Source organism: Bufo bufo, chromosome 9 (genome assembly GCF_905171765.1).
Source record: "Bufo bufo chromosome 9, aBufBuf1.1, whole genome shotgun sequence".
NCBI classification, from domain to species: domain Eukaryota; kingdom Metazoa; phylum Chordata; class Amphibia; order Anura; family Bufonidae; genus Bufo; species Bufo bufo.
Window position 1 is genome coordinate 19507335 of NC_053397.1, and position 25300 is coordinate 19532634.

Consider the following 25300-nt stretch of genomic DNA (forward strand, 5'->3'; position numbering starts at 1 on the left):
CTGTGTACGCTGCCTCTTAGTGGATGAGCGTCCTCTGTGGGAACCACTGTGAAGCGGTATGGCGGTAGCTGCAGCATCCGTAGACGCCATGCGTTCCATGAAGGCCATGGCGGCCCGAGAGACTTGGGCTAAGTCAGCGGCCGCCCTAGAAATGGCAGAGGCCCAGGCGGGTTCCGCGTGCTCCGACAGGGCGGAGGGAGGACTGGGCTGAGCGAGAGGGGGAGGAGAGGATGATCCTGTCCAGAGGCAAGGCAAGAGTCACAGGACCCAGAGACCGAAAGTGGTAAGCCGCAAACTTTACATAGCCCCAGTGGGGCCGACTTTGATTTTTGTGAGGCCCCAGGTTTTGGCATGATGGCAGTAATCCTGTAATGGAAGGGGCCAGGGTCTCCTACCGTTCCTGCAGCACGCAACCGGGACAGAGTGGAGCCGGGAGCAGCCTAGAGCGCCGCCCACAAATCGCGTCAGGAGGCGCGAAACCCGCGCGCGGGAAATATGAAAATAAAAAGACGCGGCTGCCGGAAGGGTAGGAGGGTCCGCCCCCTAGACACCGCCGAGGGAAGCCGGGAAGTTGCCGCTTATGTAGTGATGCCCCAGACAGGTATCCTCTCCCCCTTTAAACCCCCCAAGCGGCCCTAGCGTCACACCGGGAGACAGGGGAGGCAGTGTACTTATCTGCGTCCTGTAGTCTTCGCCCTCAAATCCACACCAGCGGAGGTCACCTCTCAGTCAGCTGGCACAAGGAGTGGCAGTGATCTGGAGGAGGGCAGGAAGGTGACCCCGAATCTGGTAGGCCGAGCCCGGTTCCACTTAACTTCTGGGGGAGGGTGGGAGGTAGCCGGGGACGTCAATTCGACCCCGGCGCTTGTTCCACCAAGAGACCAGGGAAGCAGAATTGCGACCATGCGTCCACTGCAGAAAAAAAATAAACGGGAGTAGAGAGAATGTCATCCTCCTTATCCGACACTAAGCAAGAACTGGGGTCCTCCCGGTGGAACATGGGGGTATAGCCCAGGGAGGAGGATCTTTCTTTTTCTATTTGCATAGTGTCTCCTCCTAGTAATGACCTAGGCTATACCCATGGTCTGTGTCCCCCAATGGAATGTGCGAGAAACACTGTTTTCCTACCTAAGTATGCCAAAACAACAGGAAATAGACAGTCCTATGGTCCTTGGGTCGTCTCCCCGTGCTAGGTATGGACCTCGATCAGGTCACAGGGAGTCCATGTCTCTACCTCACAGTCTCTCCCTTTAAATGCAGTATCAGCATTGATTGCATTCAAAGGGTTAAATGGTAGAGATCTAAAGGTTCCACTAATCCCTATTTTTAGGCCGGTTTCAGTCCAGTAAACATGCTCTGTGTGTGAGCAGTAGGGATCGACCGATATTGATTTTTTAGGGCCGATACCGATACCGATAATTTGTGAACTTTCAGGCCGATAGCCGATAATTTATACCGATATTCTGGGAATTTTCATTTTTGAGAAAAAAAAAAATTCCTACACAAATCTGCTGAAAATTAATATGTTTATTGTTAATGTGTATTTTTTTTGTTTATTGTTAATGTGTATTTTTTTTTATAAATCTTTTTCATTTATACTTAATATTTTTGTGTTTTTTTTTTTTTTACTAACTTTTAACCCCCTTAGGGACTAGAACCTTTGTCCTATTCACCCTGATAGATCTCTATCAGGGTGAATAGGATCTCACACTGTCCCTGCTGCTCTGTGCATAGTGCACACAGCAGCATGGAGCTGAACATGGCAGCCAGGGCTTCAATAGCGTCCTGGCTGCCATGGTTACACAGCTGGGGCTCCGATCGGAGGAGCAGGGGAGAGGGGATCCTGTGGCCACTGCCACCAATGATTAATACAGGGTGGGGGGGGGGCGCACTGCGCCACCAATGTTTTTACTATTGGCCGGGATTGGGATGGGGGTGGGGGGCGCACTGCGCCACCAATGATTAATACTGTGGGGCTTGGGGGGGCGCACTGCGCCACCAATGAAGATAAGTCTCTCGATCATTCATATACAGGAGGCGGGAGCTGGCTGCAGAATCACATAGCCGGCTCCCGACCTCTATCAGCGGTAGCTGCGATCCACGGCACCTGAGGAGTTAACTACCGCGGACCGCAGCTATCGCTCATAGAGGTCGGGAGCCGGCTATGTGATTCTGCAGCCTGCTCCCGCCTCCTGTATATGAATGAATGAGAGGCTCATCTTCATTGGTGGCACAGCGGCCACAGCCCCTCCCCTCCTCTTATGTTCTATCCCCTCATTGGCGGCAGTGGCAGCAGCAGCACAGGGGGAGGAGACACTGCTTCCTTCTCCCCTGTGCTGCGGAGGGAACACAGAGCGCTGTCAGCAGCGCGTTCTGTGTTCCCAAAACGTTATCGGTATATCGGCAAAATAGATGCCGATACCGATAACGTTCAAAATCCTCAATATCGGCCGATAATATCGGCCAAACCGATAATCGGTCGATCCCTAGTGAGCAGTATTTCCTGGCCTGAACGCTGCTCCTGTGAAGTGAACTCACAAACTTGTAATGATTTATTATTTTGTGCCTTCCAATCTCCCAGCTGGTCTACTGCACTGTTATCATAAAATGCAGCGACTACAGTTCTGTAGACTGGTATTGAGAGTGGAATTAACATCATATCAACCATTATAACGTTGCAAGTCGACTTCATCAGAGCAGTGTCCAGGCCGGGAAATACGTTTCCCCCCCCCCCCCCCCAGATTGATAAGGATGGTCTGAAACTGCTCTGCATATTACAATCATTGTCCTGCCCATGCAATCAGCAGGACGATATAGCAACTGGCTGGCACTTGTGCTGAGCATACTCCACCTGTCCTATAGCCCTTATATTCCCTAGGTCGGACTTGTGGCAGGAGGAAGCATCGTGGTCATGTAGTTTCTCGTGGCAGCTCAACTTCAGGCCAGGCCAGAAAGAACCGATCACCCGTGTGATAGTAAATGCACCACAAACACTGCAAAACTGTACAGTGGAAAAAGGGAGTCTCGAGCTGTAACAGCCATGTGAAAGCATAGAAGGCCAAGGAGAATGGCAGCAGCAATCACAAGGCACACGGCTCGCTCTGCTAACTGGAGACCAGAATTAGGCAGATTACAATGGCCAAAATCGGATAACCAAGAACTAAAGTCTAACTGAGGTTTAACTCAGGAACTTAAAATGGTTTTCCAGGATTTTAATATCGATTACCTTTTCTTCAGGATAGGTCATCAATATCAGATCGTTGAGGATCCGACAGCCCCGCCGATCAGCCGATCAGCTGGTTGAAGAGAAGGCGAGCGCACTCTTCCCTTCATTGTTTACCTATCAGGTGTAATTTCAAGCCGTCCCATTCACTTCTATGGGACGGCTCCTTCCTATTCCAAGTGTATACTACACAGCCGTCCCACAGAAGTGAATGGGACGGCTTGTAATTACACCTGATAGGTAAACAATGAAGGGTAGGGTGCGCTCGTCTTCTCTTCAACCAGCTGATCGGCGGGGGTGTCGGACCCTCAATAAACTGATATTGATGACCTATCCTGAGGATAGGTCATCAATATTAAAATCCTGGAAAATCCCTTTAAAATAAAAAATAAATAAAAGGGTTGTCTCATCTCACCGATACTAAAGCAAGATGAGAGACAGTCCTGACCAGCACCCGACCGGGAAACATCGGAGCATGCGCTCTTTTTGATTGCGACTGTGTTTCATCTTGCCTTCGCATGGGAGAGAAGACAACGCCTGGCATACATTAAAGCTGATTTTTTTTTTTTTAATCATAGCAACTATTTACTCTGGAAGGACCATATATCGTCCCAAAGTCTCTCCTGGATGGCTTGACCGTCTCGCCAAGAGGGCAGCCCAATCTGAAAGCTTTGTCTCTTGCCGTCAGATTTAAACTTTTAGTGGAGGGAAAGGAACCTCAGGACCTTAGGCCCCTTTCACACGGGCGAGAATTCCTCGCAGGTGCAATGCATGAGGTGAACGCATTGCACCCGCACTGAATCCGGACCCATTCACTTCAATGGGTCTGTGCACATTAGCTGTGATCACTTGTGCGTTGCGTGAAAATAAATTAAACTCACCTCATCCATTTGTTTGCGCAGCCCGGCTTGTCTTCTTTCTTCTTCTTTGAGGACCTCGGAGAAAATGACCTTTGGTGACGTCACTGCGCTCATCACATGGTCCCTCACCACGGTGATGGACCATGTGATTAGCGCAGCGACGTCAAAGGTCCTTTTCCCCCAGGTCCTCAAAGAAGAAGAAAGAAGACAAGCCGGGCTGCGCAAACAAATGGATGAGGTGAGTTTAATTTTATTTTTTTAACCCCTCCATCCCTAATTTACTTAGCATTCTGTATTAAGAATTCTATTATTTTCCCTTGTAACCATGTTATAAGGGAAAATATTAAAATCGACAGAATACCTAACCCAAACCCGAACTTCAGTGAAGTAGTCCGGGTTTGGGTCTGGGTACCACATTCAGTTTTTTCTCACGCACGTGCAAAATACATTGCACTCGCGCGGAAAAAAAATGAAGAACGCAACATAGAAACATAGAATGTGTCGGCAGATAAGAACCATTTGGCCCATCTAGTCTGCCCAATATACTGAATACTATGGATAGCCCCCGGCCCTATCTTATATGAAGGATGGCCTTATGCCTATCCCATGCATGCTTAAACTCCTCCACTGTATTTGCAGCTACCACTTCTGCAGGAAGGCTATTCCATGCATCCACTACTCTCTCAGTAAAGTAATACTTCCTGATATTACTTTTAAACCTTTGCCCCTCTAATTTAAAACTATGTCCTCTTGTAGCAGTTTTTCTTCTTTTAAATCTTCTCTCCTCTTTTACCTTGTTGATTCCCTTTATGTATTTAGCAGTTTCTCTCATCTCCCCTCTGTCTCTTCTTTCTTCCAAGCTATACATGTTAAGGTCCTTTAATCTTTCCTGGTAAGTTTTATCCTGCAATCCATGTACCAGTTTAGTAGCTCTTCTCTGAACTCTCTCCAAAGTATCAATATCCTTCTGGAGATATGGTCTCCAGTACTGAGCACAATACTCCAGATGAGGTCTCACTAGTGCTCTGTAGAGCGGCATGAGCGCCCCCCTCTGTCTACTGGTAATGCCTCTCCCTATACACCCCAGCATTCTGCTAGCATCTCCTGCTGCTCTATGACATGGTCTGCCTACCTTTAAGTCTTCTGAAATAATGACCCCTAAATCCCTTTCCTCAGATACTGAGGTTAGGACTGTATCACTGATTTTATATTCTGCTCTTGGGTTTTTACGCCCCAGGTGCATTATCTTGCACTTATCAACATTAAATTTTAGTTGCCAGATTTTTGACCATGCAATCGCATACAAAACTCACCCCACTCGCAGGCAAAAATCGCACGATTTTCCCGCGACGCACCCGCATCCTATCTGGCCCTCACACGCGACGCCCGTGTGAAAGAGGCCTTAAGGGTTCACACGGTTTATATTCCATGTCCTGATACTTTCACCCACTTGCTCAGGACATTGTCAATAGCCATTGTATACGAGCAGACAAACCAAGTGTCAAGTAAGCAGTTTGGCTCAGATTCCAAGCAGACCTGCCAGAGAACTTCCATCCTAGGGCTCATGCACGCAGTCGTTGCCGTTTTGGCGGTCTGCAAATTGCGCAAAATGTATACTGGCCTTTTATGTTCCGCATTTGGCGGAACGCCATGCCCTCTATAGAACTGTCCAATACTTGTCCGTAAAACAGACAATAATAGGACATGTTCTATGTTTTTGCTGGGCCGCGGAAGGCACATATGGATGCGGACAGCAAATGGGTGTACTGTCTGGATCTTATGCGGCCCCATTGAAGTGAAAGGGTCCGCATCCGACCGGCAAGAAATGCGGATCGGATGCAGAGCAAAAATACGGGGCTTTAAAAGGTATATGCCAGCACGTTATGATCGATCTCTGGGGTCCCCACTGATTCAGAGAATGAAGCAGACGCATGGCTGGTGCAGTGCTATAACCCCTTTACTGTACACCCGCTGTGCAGTGAACTGCAGCATATTTCCATTTTATCGAATGGGGCTGTGCTACATTTTTCTGCACAGCTGGCTGTTCGGGAGCCCTGTGGTGCAGGTAAAACTTCAGAGCCTCAGCACCAAATCAGCCCTGCAGCCGCTTATTCTCGAGGTCGGAGGTTGTGTCAGGGGTCTGACAACCACAGATAATAAAAACACATGTCACCATTTTATCTGGTAGGATTAACCCTTTAAAAGGGTTTTCCCAGATTTTTATACTGATGATCTATCCTCAGGATAGGTCATCAGTATCTGATCGGTGGGGGTCCGACGCCCGGGACCCCCGCCCATCAGCTGTTCGAGAAGGCAGCAGCGCTGGCAGTAGCACGGCTGCCTTCTGTCAGCTTTTCCTAGGCCGTGTGACGTCACGTTCATCTGTCACGTGGCCTAGGAGCAGCTCCGCCCCACTGAAGTGAATGGAGCTCACAGCGATACCAAGCACAGCCGCTATACAGTGTCGGCACTGTGCTTGGAAAGCTGCGAGAAGGTCTTCTCAAACAGCAGATCGGCAGGGGTCTCGAGGGTCAGATACTGATGACCTATCCTGAGGATAGGTCATCAGGATAAAAATCCCTGGAAAACCCCTTTAAATGTGTTGTCATGCAGGTTTGCTGTGTTGAATACAGCATGTGCTATGCGCTAAAGCTGCTCTTTCTGAAAGAATGCAATTACTTCCTACTAGGAAAAGCCCAGCGAAATAAAGACAGAAAACCAGCAGTCCATTTAATGAACGCTTTATACATAATTGACCCCACGGCAGGTGCCGCTGAAGAGGACCTGCTGCTGCAGAGCGCTAAATGTCAATGGACAATACATGAATAATTAATACATTCTTCAAAGTATGGAAAAAAGAGCTCCGGCACTAAAGAGTTAAATTCCATTTTATCCGTGAGGGTTGTCAAGACAATCACTACAGCAACGCTGCACTGTACTGAAGCCATTTATGGCGTGAAGTTTCCATGGAAACAGACCCATCAGCTGCAAGTTAGACTATTTCCATTGTATTAAAGAGACAAATAATTTATCAAAATATATTTAACTGCCACAAATTTTAATTTAACCCTAAATAAAAGGGCTTTCCTTACTATAGTAATGCTGGGATGGGAACCCCATGACCCTTAGAGAGAAGGGGCCGCCGGACTAGATGAGCTCTGCAGCTCCATCACTGCATTTCCCTGCACAGCGACCCTCACAGTCACATTCACTTGCACAGTGGATGGACAGGAGCGTTACTATACTCAGGATAAGTCATCATTATTAGATCAGCAGAGGTCCGAGTCCCAGCACCCCCACAATCAGCCGTACATAGTACAGTGTAGGGTTGTTTCGGGTATCGAACTTTCGAGACCCAATCGATACTTTTAGCCCGGTATCGATACGATACCGGGATTTGTCTTTTATCGATACTAGGCGGTGCTACTGCACAGCCCAGTATCAGAGAACATGGATCGCGCTGCTCTCAGCGTGCGCCATGTTCCCTCAGCAGCACGGGGAGAAGGAAGCAGTCTTTCCCTCCCTCTGTGCTGCTGCCTCCAATGAGAGCGCAGAGGGGCGGAGGAGGGGAGGGGCTGTGGCCACTGCGCCACCAATGATAACTAACATTTAATACATTACAAATGCAGGCGGCGGCAGAAACACATTCCGCTGCGATCCGCGACACTTAACTTCCGCTGATCGCAGCGCCCTGTCAGAGGTCGGGTGCCGGCAATGTGATTCTGCCGCCGGCTGTATTTGTATATTAAACGTTAATTATCATTGGTGGCGCTGTGCGCCTCCCCCCCCCCAGTATTAAAAACATTGATGGCGCAGTGAGCCCCCCCCCCCAGTATTAAAATCATTGGTGGCAGTGGCCACAGAGTCCCCTCACCTCCTCTCATTGGTGGCAGTGGCAGCTTCTGATCAGAGCCCCAGCAGTGTAATTGCGGGGCTCCGATCGGTTACCATGGCAGCCAGGACGCTACTGAGGCCCTGGCTGCCATGGTAAGCTCCCTGCTGCTATGTGTACTATGCACAGGGCATCAGGGAGAGTGTGAGGTCCTATTCACCCTGATAGAGCTCTATTAGGGTGAATAGACAAGGTATTACAAGATCCCAGGTTCTAGCCCCTAAGGGGGGAAATAGTTATTAAATAAACTGAAAAAAAAAAAAGTTAAAAAAACCAAAAAAAAAAAACACACCAAAATATTAAGTATAAGGCCTCTTTCACACTTGCGTTGTCCGGATCCGGCGTGTACTCCACTTGCCGGAATTACACTCCGGATCCGGAAAAACGCAAGTGTACTGAAAGCATTTGAAGACGGAACCGTCTTCCAAATGCTTTCAGTGTTACTATGGCACCCAGGACGCTATTAAAGTCCTGGTTGCCATAGTAGTAGTGGGGAGCGGGGGAGCGGTATACTTACAGTCCGTGCGGCTCCCGGGGCGCTCCAGAGTGACGTCAGAGCGCCCCATGCGCATGGATGACGTGATCCATGCGATCACATGATCCATGCGCGTGGGGCGCCCTGACGTCACTCTGGAGCGCCCTGGGAGCCGCACGGACGGCAAGTATGCTGCTCCCCCGCTCCCCGAACCACTTTACCATGGCTGCCGGGACTTTAGCATCCCGGCAGCCATGGTAACCATTCAGAAAAAGCTAAATGTCGGCTCCGGCAATGCGCCGAAACGACGTTTAGCTTAAGGCCGGATCCGGATCAATGCCTTTCAATGGGCATTAATTCCGGATCCGGCCTTGCGGCAAGTGTTCCGGATTTTTGGCTGGAGCAAAAAGCGCAGCATGCTGCGGTATTTTCTCCGGCCAAAAAACGTTCCGTTCCGGAACTGAAGACATCCTGATGCATCCTGAACGGATTTCTCTCCATTCAGAATGCATTAGGATAATCCTGATCAGGATTCTTCCGGCATAGAGCCCCGACGACGGAACTCTATGCCGGAAGACAAGAACGCAAGTGTGAAAGAGCCCTAAGGGTACTTTCACACTAGCGTTTTTCTTTTCCGGCATAAAGTTCCGTCACAGGGGCTCTATACCGGAAAAGGTAAAAGAACTGATCAGGCATATCCGCATGTATTCTGAATGGAGAGTAATCCGTTCAGGATACATCAGGATGTCTTCAGTTCAGTCATTTTGACTGATCAGGCAAAAGAGAAAACCGTAGCATGCTATGGTTTTATCTCTGGCGAAAAAAACTGAAGACTTGCTGGTTTTTTTCACCATAGGAATGTATTAGTGCATTCAAAATACCGGATCAGTCCTTCCGGTCTGCGCATGCGCAGAGCGGAAAAACTGTGAAAAAGACTGCAAGATGGATTCGTCCATCCGCATGACAAGCGGAGAGATGGATTCGTTCTTGCAATGCATTTGTGAGACGGATCCGCATCCGGATGCGTCTCACAAATGCTTTCAGTCACATCCAGATCGGTGGATCCGGCGGGCAGTTCCGACGACGGAACTGCCCGCCGGATCACACTGCCGCAAGTGTGAAAATAGTTTAAATAACCCCCTTTCCCAATTTTACATATAAAATATATAAACAATAAATAAATAAAATATTACATATCGCCACGTCCGAAAAGTCCAAACTATTAAAATATAAAAAAATATCTCCTATGCGATGAACGCCGTAAAAGAAAAAAAAGAAAATAAAAGCTGCGTGATTCGCCTTTTTTATTCACCTTGTCCCCACAAAAAATAGGATAGGACTGTTTACGATTATGGGCCGAACGTTCCATAAAATGCGGAATGCACGCGACTTTTAATTTTTTTCGCGTGGTATCGAGTATCGCAATACTTTTTTATAGTATCGAAACCGAATCAAAATTTTGGTATTAAAACAACCCTAGTACAGTGGCTGTGCTTCGTATTGCAGCGTATTCTTATTGACGTGAATGGGGCTGAGCTGCAACTAGCCCATATGACCGATGTGCTGCAATGTCACATAGTGCTGAGCGCTTGGAATCTTCAAACAGCTGATTGGCAGCGGTCCTGGGTGTCGATCCCCCCGTGCTGACCTGATATTGATGACCTATCCTGAGGATAAGTCATCAATAATAATTACCAGACAACCCCTTTAAAATGTAATTTAAGATTACTAACTGACTGGAATAACTGAGTTTTAGCTATGGGTCATATATATTGCTGCATTAACGTATTTACCTGTGTGGGGGAATGCAAGGAACGGAAACAACTGGGGCCGCAGCTCTTTTTTCTGCAAGGATTTTCCGGGCTTTTTTCATTTTAATCCTTGACTTGGCCTTTGCCTTCTTCACTTTTTCCGAACTCCAGACTTTCCCCTCATCATCTTCTTCGTCGTCTTCCTCCTCGCCTTCGCTATGCGAGAGGGCAGGGAGTTTGCAGACAGAGCCAGGGGGTGTGTGGATATCACAGTAGGCCGTTTTGCGTACGCTGAAAGAAGTGCCATTGGCTCCCGTTTCCCGCACAGGTTCCATTTTCATGTAAAGTCCGGCCTGCTGAGCACACGTAACATGAAAGGCCGTGTAACAGTTTGCTTTGTGACACTGTATACAAGCCCCTGAGCCACGCTGTTTGCAGATATAGCACGTCAGCTTCCAGCGGGCCGGTGGAATATGTTCAATGCTGTCTATAGGTTCTAGGAAGACTGTGTTAGCAAAGCAAACCTCGGGGATCCAGAGAGCACAGACCACATGGGCCCAGCGGCCGTCATCTGTTTGCTTAAATGCGCCTCCTTTGTTAGGACACAGTGCACAATCTACAGCTCTGGAAGGTGACTGGAGACACCTCCTGCAAAGCCACTGTCCCTCCGGGATGTAAGGCACCCCATAGCACTCCTGGTGCACAGCCAGGTTACACATATCACAAAACAATATTACATTGCTGTTCTGACATTCCCCATCGTTGCAGATACAGCACACGGCATCCTCGTCTATTAACGCGTTTGGGTCCCCTTTGTTATGGCTCTCAAAGTACGACTCCTTCTCCAGTCTGTCCATTAAGTACTCAAAGATCTCCTGTGGGATGGAGTTGACTCCTTCGGTCTTTCGCCTTTCATTCATGATGTCAAGCCAGATGTAATCCTCCTCGTCCATGTCATACTCAACTTCTTCATCCAGCTCTTCTGCAGACTTCTCAATGTACCTTGAAAAGTAGAAGGGGAAGAATAGCCAAAAGCAAAAAACAAAAAATCAGCAGTTATCCCATCAGGAGTTCTCCACCCAGGAGAGAATTGTTAGTAAAATATACTAATATACTGATCTAATAGTTCTTGCGGCTTAAAATAAAGCAAATCTTAGTCTTAAAGGGGTTGTGTCATCTGGAACTTTGATGGCATATCGCTAGGATATGCCAACAATGTCAGATAGGTGCAGGTCCCACCTCTCTCCAGAACAAGCCCCCTGAAAGCAAAGGAGAGCGCAACACCCATGCAAGCTGTTCATTCATTTCTGTGGGAGTTCCGAAAATAGCCGAGCGAGTGCGCTTGGCTATTGTCAGCAGTCCCATAGAAATAAATGGAGGGCAGTGGGGCATGCACAGCTGCTTTCCATTCACTTCTGGGGTCCCGTTCTGGAGATGGGTGCGGGTCCCAGAGGTGGGACTTGCACCTATCTGAAATTGGGTCATATCCCATTGACTCAGATGAGACAACCCCTTTAATATTACTAGGAAAATATGCAAGGGAGTGTAAAGTGTAGGTTAAGTGGTCAACCAACAAATAAGAAATGTATTTGACCATGTGAAGATGCTATAGACGAGAGCTGAAATTAATAGGGTTGTGCAAAGTATTAAACTTATTCCCTATGCACATGATAGGGGATAAGAGTCTGATCAGTGGGGGTCTGACTGCTGGGACTCCAATAATCATAAGAAGAGGGGTCCGGTGTCCCCTGTATGAATGGATTGGCAGTCAAGTATGCGAGCTGCTGCTCCATTCATTCTCTATGGAAATGCAAGAGAAAACAGATTACAGGTCTAATGCTGGAAACAGACTAAACTGAAGTGCGAATATGTTGAAATACAAGTATGTCTGCACATCCAAAGGAGTGGAAAATATAATGCAGAAATCAAATCCTTTCACGCTGCTGTATTCTCTATACTACCCATGTCTGGAAATGGCGAACCACCAGCAGTGTGTTTGGAACCATCGGGAAGGTGGTAGAAAAATAAAAAATAAAAGACTTAAAGGGGTTGTCTAATCATGGACAATGGGGGCATATCGCTAGGATATGCCCCCCATTGTCTTATAGGTGCGTATATCAAGAACAGAGCCCCGCAAGTGAAGGAGGGTGCACTGAGCAGCCGCCCTCCATTTATTTTCTATGGGGCCGGCGAAAAAAGCTGAGCGCTGGCTCGGCTATTTCTGTCGGCCCTATAGAAATTAATGGGAGCGGTGGGCGCTCCTGTTCACTTCTATGGGGAGCCGGCTTGGTGGTGGCCGGACCGGAGTACTCCAGTCACCACCTTGCGGGGCCTCATTCTCGATATGGGACCAGCATGTATAAGACAATGGGGGAATATCCTAGCGATATGCCCCCATTGTCCATGATGAGACAACCCCTTTAATTATCACACTACAGGAGGCTTTGCAGGTACCTGTAATAAGAGGAAGGACGAGCAGGAGCATCTGGAGTGTCCTGGTCCAGCTCCCGATAGATGACCTCTGGAAGCTTTGGCGTGGTACCAGTGGACGAGCTGTGATGATGGTGATGGTTTGAGTCCTTTCTCTTGTCTTGATTCTTATGTTTTCCTGATTTAGGAGTTGCTGTCGGAGTCTCAGTGTTTTCTTTATTGCACCCATTCTCAGGAGCTTCCTCCGGAACATCGTCGTCTTCTGAAACTACATCCAGATTGTCCATGATACTTATCCGGTGCACCCTTCCATGCAGCTCCACTTCAACTAACCGCTGGGCCTGAGCATAGGTCATCACCTCTCGGCTAGGCGACTGGGACACCTCGGAGTGACTAGGCGATTGCTTGTTGGCGGAACGAGGCTGCCGGCCCTTCTTTTTGGATTTTCGGATGGGCGTATGCTGTTGGAGCGGTGGGTTGTCATGGTCGTAATGGTAAAGGTGATACTCAATCCCACTGTAGCTTTTATAGATCCTTCTGCAGGTGTCTACTGGACATTCATAGGGAGGTTTAGTGGCCCTCAGGTTGTGGCAAAATGTCTTCACATCAAAGTCCACACCCATTATGTTACATCTGCAATAAAATACAGAACAAGCAGGTCACCGAGTGATCCAAAATAACCAAATGGAAGCAGAGCAAACAAACTCCTAAAGCCTACAGCCAGTGAAGTCAGTGTGTCACTGCAGGCAACGTGCAGTTCTCGCCCTCTACTGTGAACGCAGCCAGATTAACCTGGCCACAGAGGAGATTTTACATTAGAAGAACCTGCCAATTTCTGAGGGACTGACAAACTATCTAATGTAAATATGGAGATGTCCCTGCTCCCCTGACTGCAGATATTAGCTAAAGGAGGATCAGGCATGCTGGACTTCCAACTTGGCAGTTTATCTTCCATGAGAAGAAAAAGATCAGACCACAGGTGTCTGGTTGCAGCTTATCCTCTCACCATCGACAGCACATCTATACTCGGCCTGGCCGAGCGTGCTTCTGGTCGCGTGGGGCGACAGGAATAGTGTCTGGGTCCACGGCCACCTTTAGGCTACTTTCACAATAGCATTGGATTTGTCCGGCAGGCTGTGGATCCGTACTAACGCTTGCTCATGTCCCTATAATTGGGATGGGCCAGAAGTCCGACTGCAGCTCGGCAAACACCGGACTTATACCGCAGCATGTCTGAGGCGCAGGCCAATCTAATGGCGGAAATAAGGGGTGGACGCATTGCTCTATTTGTAAACCATGTCTCCCCTCCACGATAACAAATGGTCATATTACGGGGGAAGTGGAGCAGATAGTACGTTGCACTATTGTGTCTTATGTGTTTGGTTGATATCACTTAAAGTGGTTGTCCAGCTTTTAAGTGATAGCCTATTTTCAGCATAGGCCAGCACTAGTTGATCGGCCGGGGTTTGACACCCTGCACCTCTGACAACCAGCTGTAGGATGTAGCTCCTGTGCCGGGACTACACAGCACCATAAGGCTACTTTCACACTGGCGTTTTTCGCTTTCCGTTTGCGAGATCCGTTCAGGGCTCTCACAAGCGGTCCAAAACGGATCAGTTTGCATTCTAAAGCATTCCGAATGGAAAAGGATCCGCTCAGAATGCCTCAGTTCAGTCTCCATTCTGCTTGCAGCGTTTTGGTGTCCGTCTGATGAAACTGAGCCAAACGGATCCGTCCTGGCGCACAATGTAAGTCAATGGGGACTGATCTGTTTTCACTGACACAATAGAAAACGGATCCGTCCTCCACTGACTTTCAATGGTGTTCAAGACGGATCCGTCTTGGCTATGTTAAAGATAATACAACCGGATCCGTTCTGAACAGAGGCAGGCGGTTGTATTATCTGAACAGATCCGTACAAAACGTGAGTGTGAAAGTAACCTAAACTGTGTAATAGAGTGAAGTCAATGGGAGCAGAGCTACAGTTACAAGCTCTGTCTGGACTTCCATTGCCAGGGCTCTACCCAAACAGCTGAGGTGCGCGGTGTCGGACCCCTGTCCGGAGGATAGGCCATCACTTAGCAAAAGCTGGACAACCCCTTTATTGCACCGATCATGTTTCGGACTGTTCTGTCTGATAAAAGGATGCCCTGTCATCTCTCCTGACTTGTCCGTTTCAGTAAATACTTTTGTTTCCGATTAAATTTTAACGTTGCAGCATTAGAATTCTGGGAGTCATTCCTCTGTTATTCCTCCAGGAATTGTATGGATAAACTGACAACTGTGTCTACGGGGGGGGGCCTTCCTACACAGCAGATTTTGTTGCAGAAATTTCTTGTTCATGGGAATGAGGTTGCTTTAATGGCAAAGCACACAGATTTCTGCGACCCCGATTCAGGAGAATGGAACCGGTTTTCAGTCGCAGAAATTTTCTGCGACAAAATCTGCCGCGTGTGAAGAGGCCCCAGTTTCTCATTAGACGCGCAGCCCGACGATCACATCCTGATATGTAAAGGGTTTGTTTGTGATGTGTAAATGTGCCCAGGAGCTGCACACACAGAACGGCAGATCTTTAACAAGTTATTTTTCTTCTTTATTTTAATGAACTGGAACAAAGCCTAAAAAAAACGGACCCCGTACGGGACAATAACTAAGGTTTAAACGTTTACTTTTTCCTGCCACTTAGCGCTGTACGTCTTTCCAGACATAACGACAGGATAACGACAGGATAGCGGCAGGTACTGAGGAGTTGGGGGTGTCCGGCCTCGGATTGTCGTCCCCCCTGGAATAAACATGCAGCTCAGCCAACCCCGGCGTGAATTTTTACGGAGATCGCTGACGGATGAACGCTCGCTATACTGTGTGTATATTGGGAAGCTCGCTCAGCAAGACACCCCTTTACAGATGCGCTTCCCCATTGATTAGTAGGGTCTGGATGCTGGAGTCCCTGCGGGGGGTCATTATATATAATATTACCTTCTGCTCCTGTCGCCTTACCTTATGTCAGGTATGGGGGTCATTCACTATGACCCCCCCCCTACTTCAGAAACTGGAGTATAAACATTGCAAACCAACCCACAGGTTGAGACTTTTTAAACGCCATTGCGCCTAAACTCAGGCTACTTTCACACTTGAGGCGGGGGAACAGCCTGCCGCATCCGTGCTAACGCTAGCCCACCGTGCCGCCAAAAGTCCGCTCCGGCCCCATTCACTATAATACAGCAAGCTGCGGTTTTTGTCCGGCTGACTCTCGGCTTGTTCGCCGTGCCGCGGCCGGACCTCCGGTCCGCCACCATTACAGTGAATGGGGCCGTAGCGGACTTCCGGCGGCACGGTGGGCTAGCGTTAGCACGGATGCGGCAGGCTGTTCCCCCACCCCAGAAATCCTAAGTTAACCCTTGGATTTCTGACACAGATTGATTGCTGCAAAAATGACCTGTGGCAGGGATTCCCATAGAAAACAATGGGGTGCAAGTTGTGAATGGATTCTGGCACAATGCAAAAATAAAAACGTCCACAGTGTGAACATGCCCTAAAGGATTGGAGGCTGGCATTGCCGCTAGTGACGTCACTGATGGGGTATATATGTAAACAGGCAGGCCTACGTACGGAGCCATTACAGACGTGACTTACCGGCCGGAGACCGCACTGATTCATCTCCAGGCAGTGCAGCCCTAGTACCGGGGAAAGGAAGCCTACGGCAACCGACGAGCAGGCCCCGAGTCCGGGCTCCCGGGAGCAGGGCGTGGCGGCTCCCGCCGAGGGGGTCACCGGGCACCAGCGCTTCTATCCCGGGACTCCTACACGTTGACCAGGCAACCAGGGGCCAAGTGCCGAGCCCGGGGCCCTCGTTCCGAGCCGCGGGAAAACAATGGAGTCTCCTGAGGGAGCTGCGGCCCTGACCGTGTAAAGTCAGCCCCTCACAGCGCCAGGCACGGCAGATTCGCGTCCGCCCCTCACATCTGACTCCTCCAGAAGAAAAAAATAGAAATCTAACCGAGTAACCCCGATTGTCCGCCCGCCATACACGTCGGGGGGTCTTTAGTCTCCTTTTTGAAACGAATGTTTTTTTTTTTGTTTTTTTTTGCTGTGACGAATCTGCCGCCGCCGATGGTTTCATGCAGCGTCCTGGAGTTGAGGGGGTGACACGAGGGGAGGCGGAGGGACGACGAGTGGTCGGGAAACCGTCCATTGTTTTCTGCTTGAATTCATATTTCTTTATTATTTCTGCTTTTTAAGGGTTTAAAAATGATTTTTTGAGAGGAGAGAGTGAACTCTGTGGCTTCAAGTCTGTGACTGAACCGCAGGGAAACGTGAACCCCCCTCAATGTACCCCCTGAGGCAGAAATGGGGCCCCACCCTCCATCTCTGTGGCACATGGCTGCCCTACACATGACTGATGGGCAGTGGTACAGGGTGTCAGCCAACCCATGGGCACCATAATGACTCTGGGCTGCCCAGTATCCACCTTCTCCGGACTCCTCCTGATGGGAGTTGTAATACACACAGATGTTTCGCGGCGCAGTCAGCATCGGCGCTGCTCAGGTAGCAGCAGGCAGCCATTAAAGGGCATCTGTCAGCAGTTCTGTCCCTATGACAATGGCCGACCTGTTACATGTGCACTTGGCAGCTGAAGGCATCTGTGTTGGTCCCATGTTCCTATGTGCCCGCATTGCTGAGAAAGATGGTGTTTTAATATATGCAAATGAGCCTCTAGGAGCAACGGGGGCGTTACCATTACACCTAGAGGCTCTGCTCTCCCTGCAACTGCCGCGCCCTCTGCACTTTGATAGGATCAGGCACTGGAAACCTCATCACACCTGGCCCTGTCAATCAATCTGGGGTTCCCTGTGTGCACAGCCCTCGTCAGGTCTTGTCACAGAGTCTCTATAGGGTTAAGGTCAGGACTTGGACTTGGCCATCTAAAAAAAAAAATTTCCACCATTATTTAGTTGATTTACTCGTGTGCTTTGGGTCATGGTCTTGTTGGGTCTCCTCAGCTGAAGGTCACGGACGCCGTCTTTACATTCTCCTATAAGTGACACCTAAAAGATATTGTACACAGGATAAGTAGTAGAATGGCAGAGATATATGTAGTGGCCCAGAGGGACACCACCACTCCGACATTCCTATTGCTAGCCTGCTTGCCGCCATTGTATGGGTTTGCACCACAAACTGTACCACCAGCAGCAAAGTGTCATTTTGTTATATGCAAAAACTGTTATGTTCATGTAATGTGCCTGGTTTACCAGCAGGTGGTGGTGTATTTGGCAGAGAGTACCTTTTAGATAGAATGGAATTTACCAATCCATTCTCCCCCTTTTTTGGCAGTAGTGGGCTACTTCTGCTTCTTACCAAGGGAAGGGTTGGATGAAGCCACGGTTGAGTTGAGAGTTGGAGTAAGAGAGTGAAGTAGCATGGTGTGGTGAGGGAGCTGAGCTTTGGGAAAGTAGCTCAGAGAGCAGCCCATTTGTGATAGATAAAAGGGCTTGGTGCCTCTGAGAGGGAAAACATTGCCAAATACCCCTACTCAACAAAATGGGTCATCGGATGCCTCACTCTCATAAGAAATGGTAACTGAAGCTGATAAGGGACCAGACTGAAGCCAGAGATTAGCACAGCAGAAGAGAGATAAAGCAAAGTATTCAGGTTCACCTGCCAGTTTACCCTTCGCCTGCTGGAGCCAAGAGAAAGATCAAACACTGTTAGGATGACGCAAGTTTATTGCAAGTTTTTTTTTCAAGTAAAACCATTAAACTTCACCAAGTCTTGACTCTATTCACCCCACCAGCTACAACTCCTTTGTTGCTACAGAGCCTAATCGGGGGGGAGGGGGGAGGGGGGGGGGCAATAGTATCCAGGTAGGAGCACCGTAACACAAACTATTAGGGCCACAACATACCACTTGGCATTCCTAAACACTGGGACTCGATCGCCCCTGGGGCGGGTGTAGCCCGTTGCACATAGCCGTGCTGACACGGTGCCCACTGCCCTGTATCCATACATGCGATGCACAGAAAATATCAGAAAGTATAAAGAGCTGGTGGTAAAACAACTATAGACTAACGGTCCATTCACACGTCCGCATCCGTTCCGCAATTTTGCGGAACAGGTGCGGACCCATTCATTTTCAATGGGGGCGGAATGTGCTGTCCGCATTTGCGTATCCGCAAAAAAATAGAACATGTCCTATTCTTGTCCGGACAAGAAAAGGCATTTTCTATGAGAGTGGCGGCGATGTGCGGTCTGCAAAATGCGGAATGCACATTGCCGCTGTTCGTATTTTGCGGATCTGCAAAACGTATACGGACGTGTAAATGGACCCTGATGCAAAGGAGAAAGTGCCTGGACATCAGATAAAAGATGTATACCGATCGCAGATCACCGCTCTCCAATGCCCGTTTCACGGATGCTTCGTCCGTGGGTGTCATCGTAGAATTTTGGGATGATCCCTAAACAAAAGGGCAGCTTTCCTTTAGTCTCTAATGCTCGAAATCTTAAAATTCCCTCTAGGGATAAGAGAATGTTTCTTAAAAGAGGAGATATAACTGGTGGTATTTGTGTCTTCTTCTGACCAACTGCCGACCAATCTCATTGAATTGAGAGGCGATAGAGAGAGAGCGATAGATATGAGATGGATGAATAGAAGAAACAAGTTCAAGTGGAGCCTCTGTAAGGCTGAGTTCACACGGGCGTTGCGGGAAAAGGTGCGGGTGAGTTGCGGGAACATGCGCGATTTTTTCCGCGCGAGTGCAAAACATCGTAATACGTTTTGCACGCGCGTGAGAAAAATCGGCATGTTTGGTACCCAAACCCGAACTTCTTCACAGAAGTTCGGGCTTGGGATCGGTGTTCTGTAGATTGTATTCTTTGCCCTTATAACATGGTTATAAGGGAAAATAATAGCATTCTGAATACAGCATGGATAGTACAATAGCGCTGGAGGGGTTAAAAAAGATTTATTTAACTCACCTTAATCCACTTGCTCGCGCAGCCGGCATCTCTTCTGTCTTCATCTTTGCTGTGTGCAGGAAAAGGACCTGTGGTGACGTCACTCCGGTCATCACATGATCTTTTACCATGGTGATGGATCATGTGATGACCGGAGTGACGTCAACCCAGGTCCTTTTCCTGCACACAGCAAAGATGAAGACAGAAGAGATGCCGGCTGCGCGATCAAGTGGATTAAGGTGAGTTATATATTTTTTTTTTTTTTTTTTTAACCCCTCCAGACCTATTGTACAGGGTGGGCCATTTATATGGATACACCTTAATAAAATGGGAATGGTTGGTGATATTAACTTCCTGTTTGTGGCACATTAGTAGATGTGAGGGGGGAAACTTTTCAAGATGGGTGGTGACCATGGCGGCCATTTTGAAGTTGGCCATTTTGAATCCAACTTTTGTTTTTTCAATAGGAAGAGGGTCATGTGACACATCAAACTTATTGGGAATTTCACAAGAAAAACAATGGTGTGCTTGGTTTTAACGTAACTTTATTCTTTCATGAGTTATTTACAAGTTTCTGACCACTTATAAAATGTGTTCAATGTGCTGCCCATTGTGTTGGATTGTCAATGCAACCCTCTTCTCCCACTCTTCACACACTGATAGCAACACCGCAGGAGAAATGCTAGCACAGGCTTCCAGTATCCGTAGTTTCAGGCGCTGCACATCTCGTATCTTCACAGCATAGACAATTGCCTTCAGATGACCCCAAAGATAAAAGTCTAAGGGGGTCAGATCGGGAGACCTTGGGGGCCATTCAACTGGCCCACGACGACCAATCCACTTTCCAGGAAACTGTTCACCTAGGAATGCTCGGACCTGACACCCATAATGTGGTGGTGCACCATCTTGCTGGAAAAACTCAGGGAACGTGCCAGCTTCAGTGCATAAGGAGGGAAACACATCATCATGTAGCAATTTCGCATATCCGGTGGCCTTGAGGTTTCCATTGATGAAGAATGGCCCCACTATCTTTGTACCCCATATACCACACTATACCATCAGTCTTGGAGGGATCTATCCAATGTGGGTTAGTGTCAGACCAATAGCGGTGGTTTTGTTTGTTAACTTCACCATTCACATAAAAGTTTGCCTCATCACTGAACAAAATCTTCTGCGTAAACTGAGGGTCCTGTTCCAATTTTTGTTTTGCCCATTCTGCAAATTCAGTGCGCCGATCTGGGTCATCCTCATTGAGATGCTGCAGTAGCTGGAGTTTGTAAGGGTGCCATTTGTGAGTAGCTAATATCCGCCGAAGGGATGTTCGACTAATGCCGCTCTCCAGTGACATGCGGCGAGTGCTACGCTGTGGGCTCTTGCTGAATGAAGCTAGGACAGCCACTGATGTTTCTTCATTACAGACAGATTTCATGCGTCCACATTTTGGCAAATCCAACACTGAACCAGTTTCACGAAACTTAGCAAGCAGTTTGCTAACTGTAGCATGGGAGATGGGTGGTCTCGTAGGGTGTCTTGCATTGAAATCTGCTGCAATGACCCGGTTACTGCGTTCACCAAACATCAACACAATTTCTATCCGCTCCTCACATGTTAACCTCGGCGACATGTCAATGGCTGTAAACAAAGAGAAACTTGTAAATAACTCATGAAAGAATAAAGTTACGTTAAAACCAAGCACACCATTGTTTTTCGTGAGAAATTTCCAATTAGTTTGATGTGTCACATGACCCTCTTCCTATTGAAAAAACAAAAGTTGGATTCAAAATGGCCGCCATGGTCACCACCCATCTTGAAAAGTTTCCCCCCTCACATATACTAATGTGCCACAAACAGGAAGTTAATATCACCAACCATTCCCATTTTATTAAGGTGTATCCATATAAATGGCCGACCCTGTACGATGCAGTCTGTATTCAGAATGCTATTATTTCCCCTTATAACCATGTTATAAGGGAAAATAATAATGATCGGTTCTCCATCCCGATCGTCTCCTAGCAACCGTGCGTGAAAATCGCACCGCATCCGCACTTGCTTTGAGTTTGGGATGAGAATTTGGTTCCTTGGGGATGGACAAGAAATTGTGCCCTTCTTCCTTGGCACCATAACAGGTGGTGCAGATGTAGCCATGGTCGGTGGCACTTCTGCACACCCAATCCTGATGTCTCCCATATATATAGTGAGTTGCTTGGACATTGATCACGTTCAACATCTCCCTCTCGGTCTCATTATTCACGCAGTTGGAACCTGTAGATCTACTTTTTCATAATGTTCTTAATTTGTTTCTACACAATGTTGATACCCTCTTAACTTTTTGGCTGACCTTGCTTGTTTTTTGTTTTGTTCTTTTATGTCCCAGTATTGCACATCAGTTCGCATTTTTAGACCTTTAGTTTACATGTACTTGCCATCGGGTCATGTGACTGTGACTGCCGGGTGCGCCCGCAACAGTCTCTCCCCTCCCCCCCCCCAGACGTGACCACGTTTCCTAGGAAGCGCTCACGTGATGACGCGCCTGGGTCCCGTGACCCGCGTCTCGGCGAGCAATGGTTTGGGACTGTGCGGACGCCGGGGCATGCCCTGAACGCTATGGCTCACACTGGAACCACCAACGAGGTAGTAGATGTTTGTAACTAAGGCTACTTTCACACTCGCGTTTGGTGCAGATCCGTCATGGATCTGCACAGACGGATCCGTTCAGATAATACAAACGTCTGCATCCGCTCAATACGGATCCGTTTTAGTATTATCTTTAACCTAGCCAAGACGGATCAGTCTTGAACACCATTGAAAGTCAATAGAGGACGGATCCGTTTTCTATTGTTTCATAGAAAACGGACCCGTCCCCATTGACTTACATTGTGCCCCAGGATGGATCAGTTTGGCTCAGTTTCGTCAGACGGACACCAAAACGCTGCAAGCAGCCTCCAAAGCGGAATGGAGACTGAACGGAGTCAAACTGAGCGGATCCTTATCCATTCAGAATGCATTAGGGCAAAAGTGATCCGTTTTGGACGCTTGTGAGAGCCCTGAACGGATCTCACAAACGGAAAGCCAAAACGCCAGTGTGAAAGTAGCCTTAGTTTATTTAAACCAGCTGTTACTGCTTTTTCTGTTCTGCAGATTTCACTTTTTCCCAGCAGGTGTTAATTGGTCAATCGCGCACGATGCACTTTATTTCAACTTTGTACATTTGTTGTTGTTGGACGACATGTATGATACACGAATCATGTAACACTCCAGATATTATTGTCCTGTGTTTTGAATCACAGTTTGTATAAAATGTAACACTATTTGGATTATTAGCAATCAATCATGTAATTATGTTGTTGTTAAGCACCAGTTTTATTTTTCTGGCGGAACGCACCGGAACGGCGTTCCGCCACCTTTTGACATGGCAGCCTGCCGTGCTCCAGCATGGCAGGCTGCGATGTATCAGCGGGGAGGGACTGGGAGGAGGAGCTGGGGGCCGGTGCGTTCACTGTGCTCCGGCCCCGCCGCTCCAGTACAGTTATACAATGTGTAATTCAATTAATAATGATTCCTGCTGCCCCCTCTGTAGTATAACATTCAATATATCCTACTCACAGGGCTACTGTTATATCGTAATGCAGGCCGGCCGAGTGACTGACTGACGTCACCTGCCTGCCCAGCCTACTTTATGAATGAAGCAGTCACTCTGCCGCTCGTCTGCCCGGCCGGCCTGCATTACGATATAGCATCACGTCCTACGGCCTTTGGTTGAGAGTCTTCCCTCCTATCTCAAAGACACCGGTGATATTTTACGGAAGCTGAATGGCACACAACTAGATGAGGATATGCTGATTGTTACCTGTGACGTAGAATCTCTCTACACTTCTATCTGTCATAAGGATGGGATGACAGCCGTGGCCCAGTTCCTTACCATGTCTGATGTCGAAGGTGATTATGCTTCCTTTATTTTGCAGATTTTGGATTTTGCCCTTAGGCATAACTTTTTTATGTTTAAGGGGTCCTTCTACCTGCAGCTCCAGGGAACGGCCATGGGGGCGGCATGTGCGCCGTCCTATGCCAACCTTTTCCTGGGGCTGTGGGAGAGGGGTCTTTTCCTTACTGATCCTATTCCCTTTATCGACAGGGTACATATGTGGAACCGTTACATCGATGATGTACTTATGATTTGGCAGGGCACAACTGGAGAATTGGATTCCTTCATGACAAACTTGAATAACAACCATCTGAATATTCACCTTACCTACAAATCTGGTCGAAGAGATATGGATTTCCTGGACGTCCTTTTACAGACAGACAAGGATGGCTATATTTATACTGATCTGTATCGGAAACCCACGTCAGTTAATAGTCTGTTACACGCTGGATCTGCACACCCTAGGAAACTAATCAAGGGTATTCCAACTGGCCAATTTCTGCGACTCAGACGAATCTGCTCCAATGATGATCTATTTGAAAAACGTGCGCAGGAGCTGACTAAAAGATTCAGGGAGAGGGGCTATACTGAGTCTTCGTTGAAGAAAGGCTACTTCAGAGCCAAGCAATCTGGCAGAGATGACCTTTTACAACAGCTGCCTAAGAAGCTTAAGAAATCTGAGAACAATACGGTACGTTTCATCACTACTTTCAATTTAGGTCATAATGTACTGTTGAAATCTTTGAAAACATATTGGAACATCTTATATATGGATCCGATTCTTCAACACCATCTACTCCCCAGACCATCTCTTACTTTTCGACGAGATCGAAACATCCGGGATGCTTTGGTCCACAGCCATTATCAGGCTACTAGTCCTCCTCGATTATTTGGGTCAAAGGGTCCCAAATGGGATTGCTGTCCCTGTGGGAATTGTGTGGCATGCGCCAACATTCTCACCACTACTTCTTTTTCTGATTCGACAGGCCAGAAGACCTATCAAATTACGCATACCATCACCTGTAACACTATTGGGGTCATTCATGTTGCGGGCTGCCCATGCGGTCTCCAATATGTGGGACTTACATCACGGGAGCTGAAACGTCGGACGAGAGAACATGTACTTGGGATACAGTCCGCGGCCAGTGAGGAGGATGATATCTGTCTCAAAACCATTCCTCGCCATTTTAAGATTCACCATGCCTGCAATAGCTCTCTCCTAAAGGTAAGAGGTATAGATAGGATTTTTGTAGGCAGTAGGGGTGGGAATTGGAAGCGTTTATTGGCTCAACGGGAGGCGAAATGGATTTTCCAGCTGAATTCAGTTACTCCCTATGGTTTGAATGAGGGTTTGAGTTTTGCCCCCTTTCTGCCATAAATTCTTTTTCATTTGCTCTATGGGCCTGTTTTTTGCGATACCTACTCTCTATCAGTACTTAGTATTTTGTTCCTTGATATATCCTCCTCTGAGTGTGTTTTTACATGAGTGGTCTTTGGGTCCGGTTTTGGATTCCTGGCCACTCATGGTTTATTTTAGGCTGGGCTTTGTGAGGATTCTCTCCTCAGCAGTCCTATTTGACATATCTACTTTTAACTGTGACTTTTTTTTTTTTATTATGTTCTTTTCTCTGTTAGCTTTAGGCGCGGCCGCTTCACATAAACCTTCTGTTATCTCTTGTCTGATTCTTCTACACGGAGGCCTTCACATGCTACGGACTGATTGACCATTGTGCACTAATGTATTTTTATCACCATTCCCTGTATACGTAGTCGTTTTTATTATACAGTATATATTT

The 25300-nt window shown here is 47.8% G+C and overlaps 1 protein-coding gene across 6 annotated transcripts in view; it reads right to left on the minus strand.

Annotated features, from left to right (window-relative positions):
- The window catches only part of BRPF1 (bromodomain and PHD finger containing 1), a 47749-nt gene extending 31207 nt beyond the window's left edge, over positions 1–16542 (minus strand). For 5 of the 6 annotated variants that reach the window (XR_005774353.1, XR_005774352.1, XM_040408512.1 and 2 more), the window contains exons 1-3: positions 16265–16542; positions 12656–13264; positions 10244–11203 (exon numbers count right to left, since the gene is read on the minus strand). Coding sequence is in view for 4 of the 6 variants with exons in the window: in XM_040408512.1 (XP_040264446.1) it covers positions 10244–11203; positions 12656–13254 (1559 nt within the window). In the remaining 2 variants the exon portion in view is untranslated. The remainder of the gene's footprint in view (positions 1–10243; positions 11204–12655; positions 13265–16264) is intronic. The other variant, XM_040408515.1, reaches the window with a different exon arrangement.
- Between the last annotated feature and the right edge of the window lie 8758 nt (positions 16543–25300).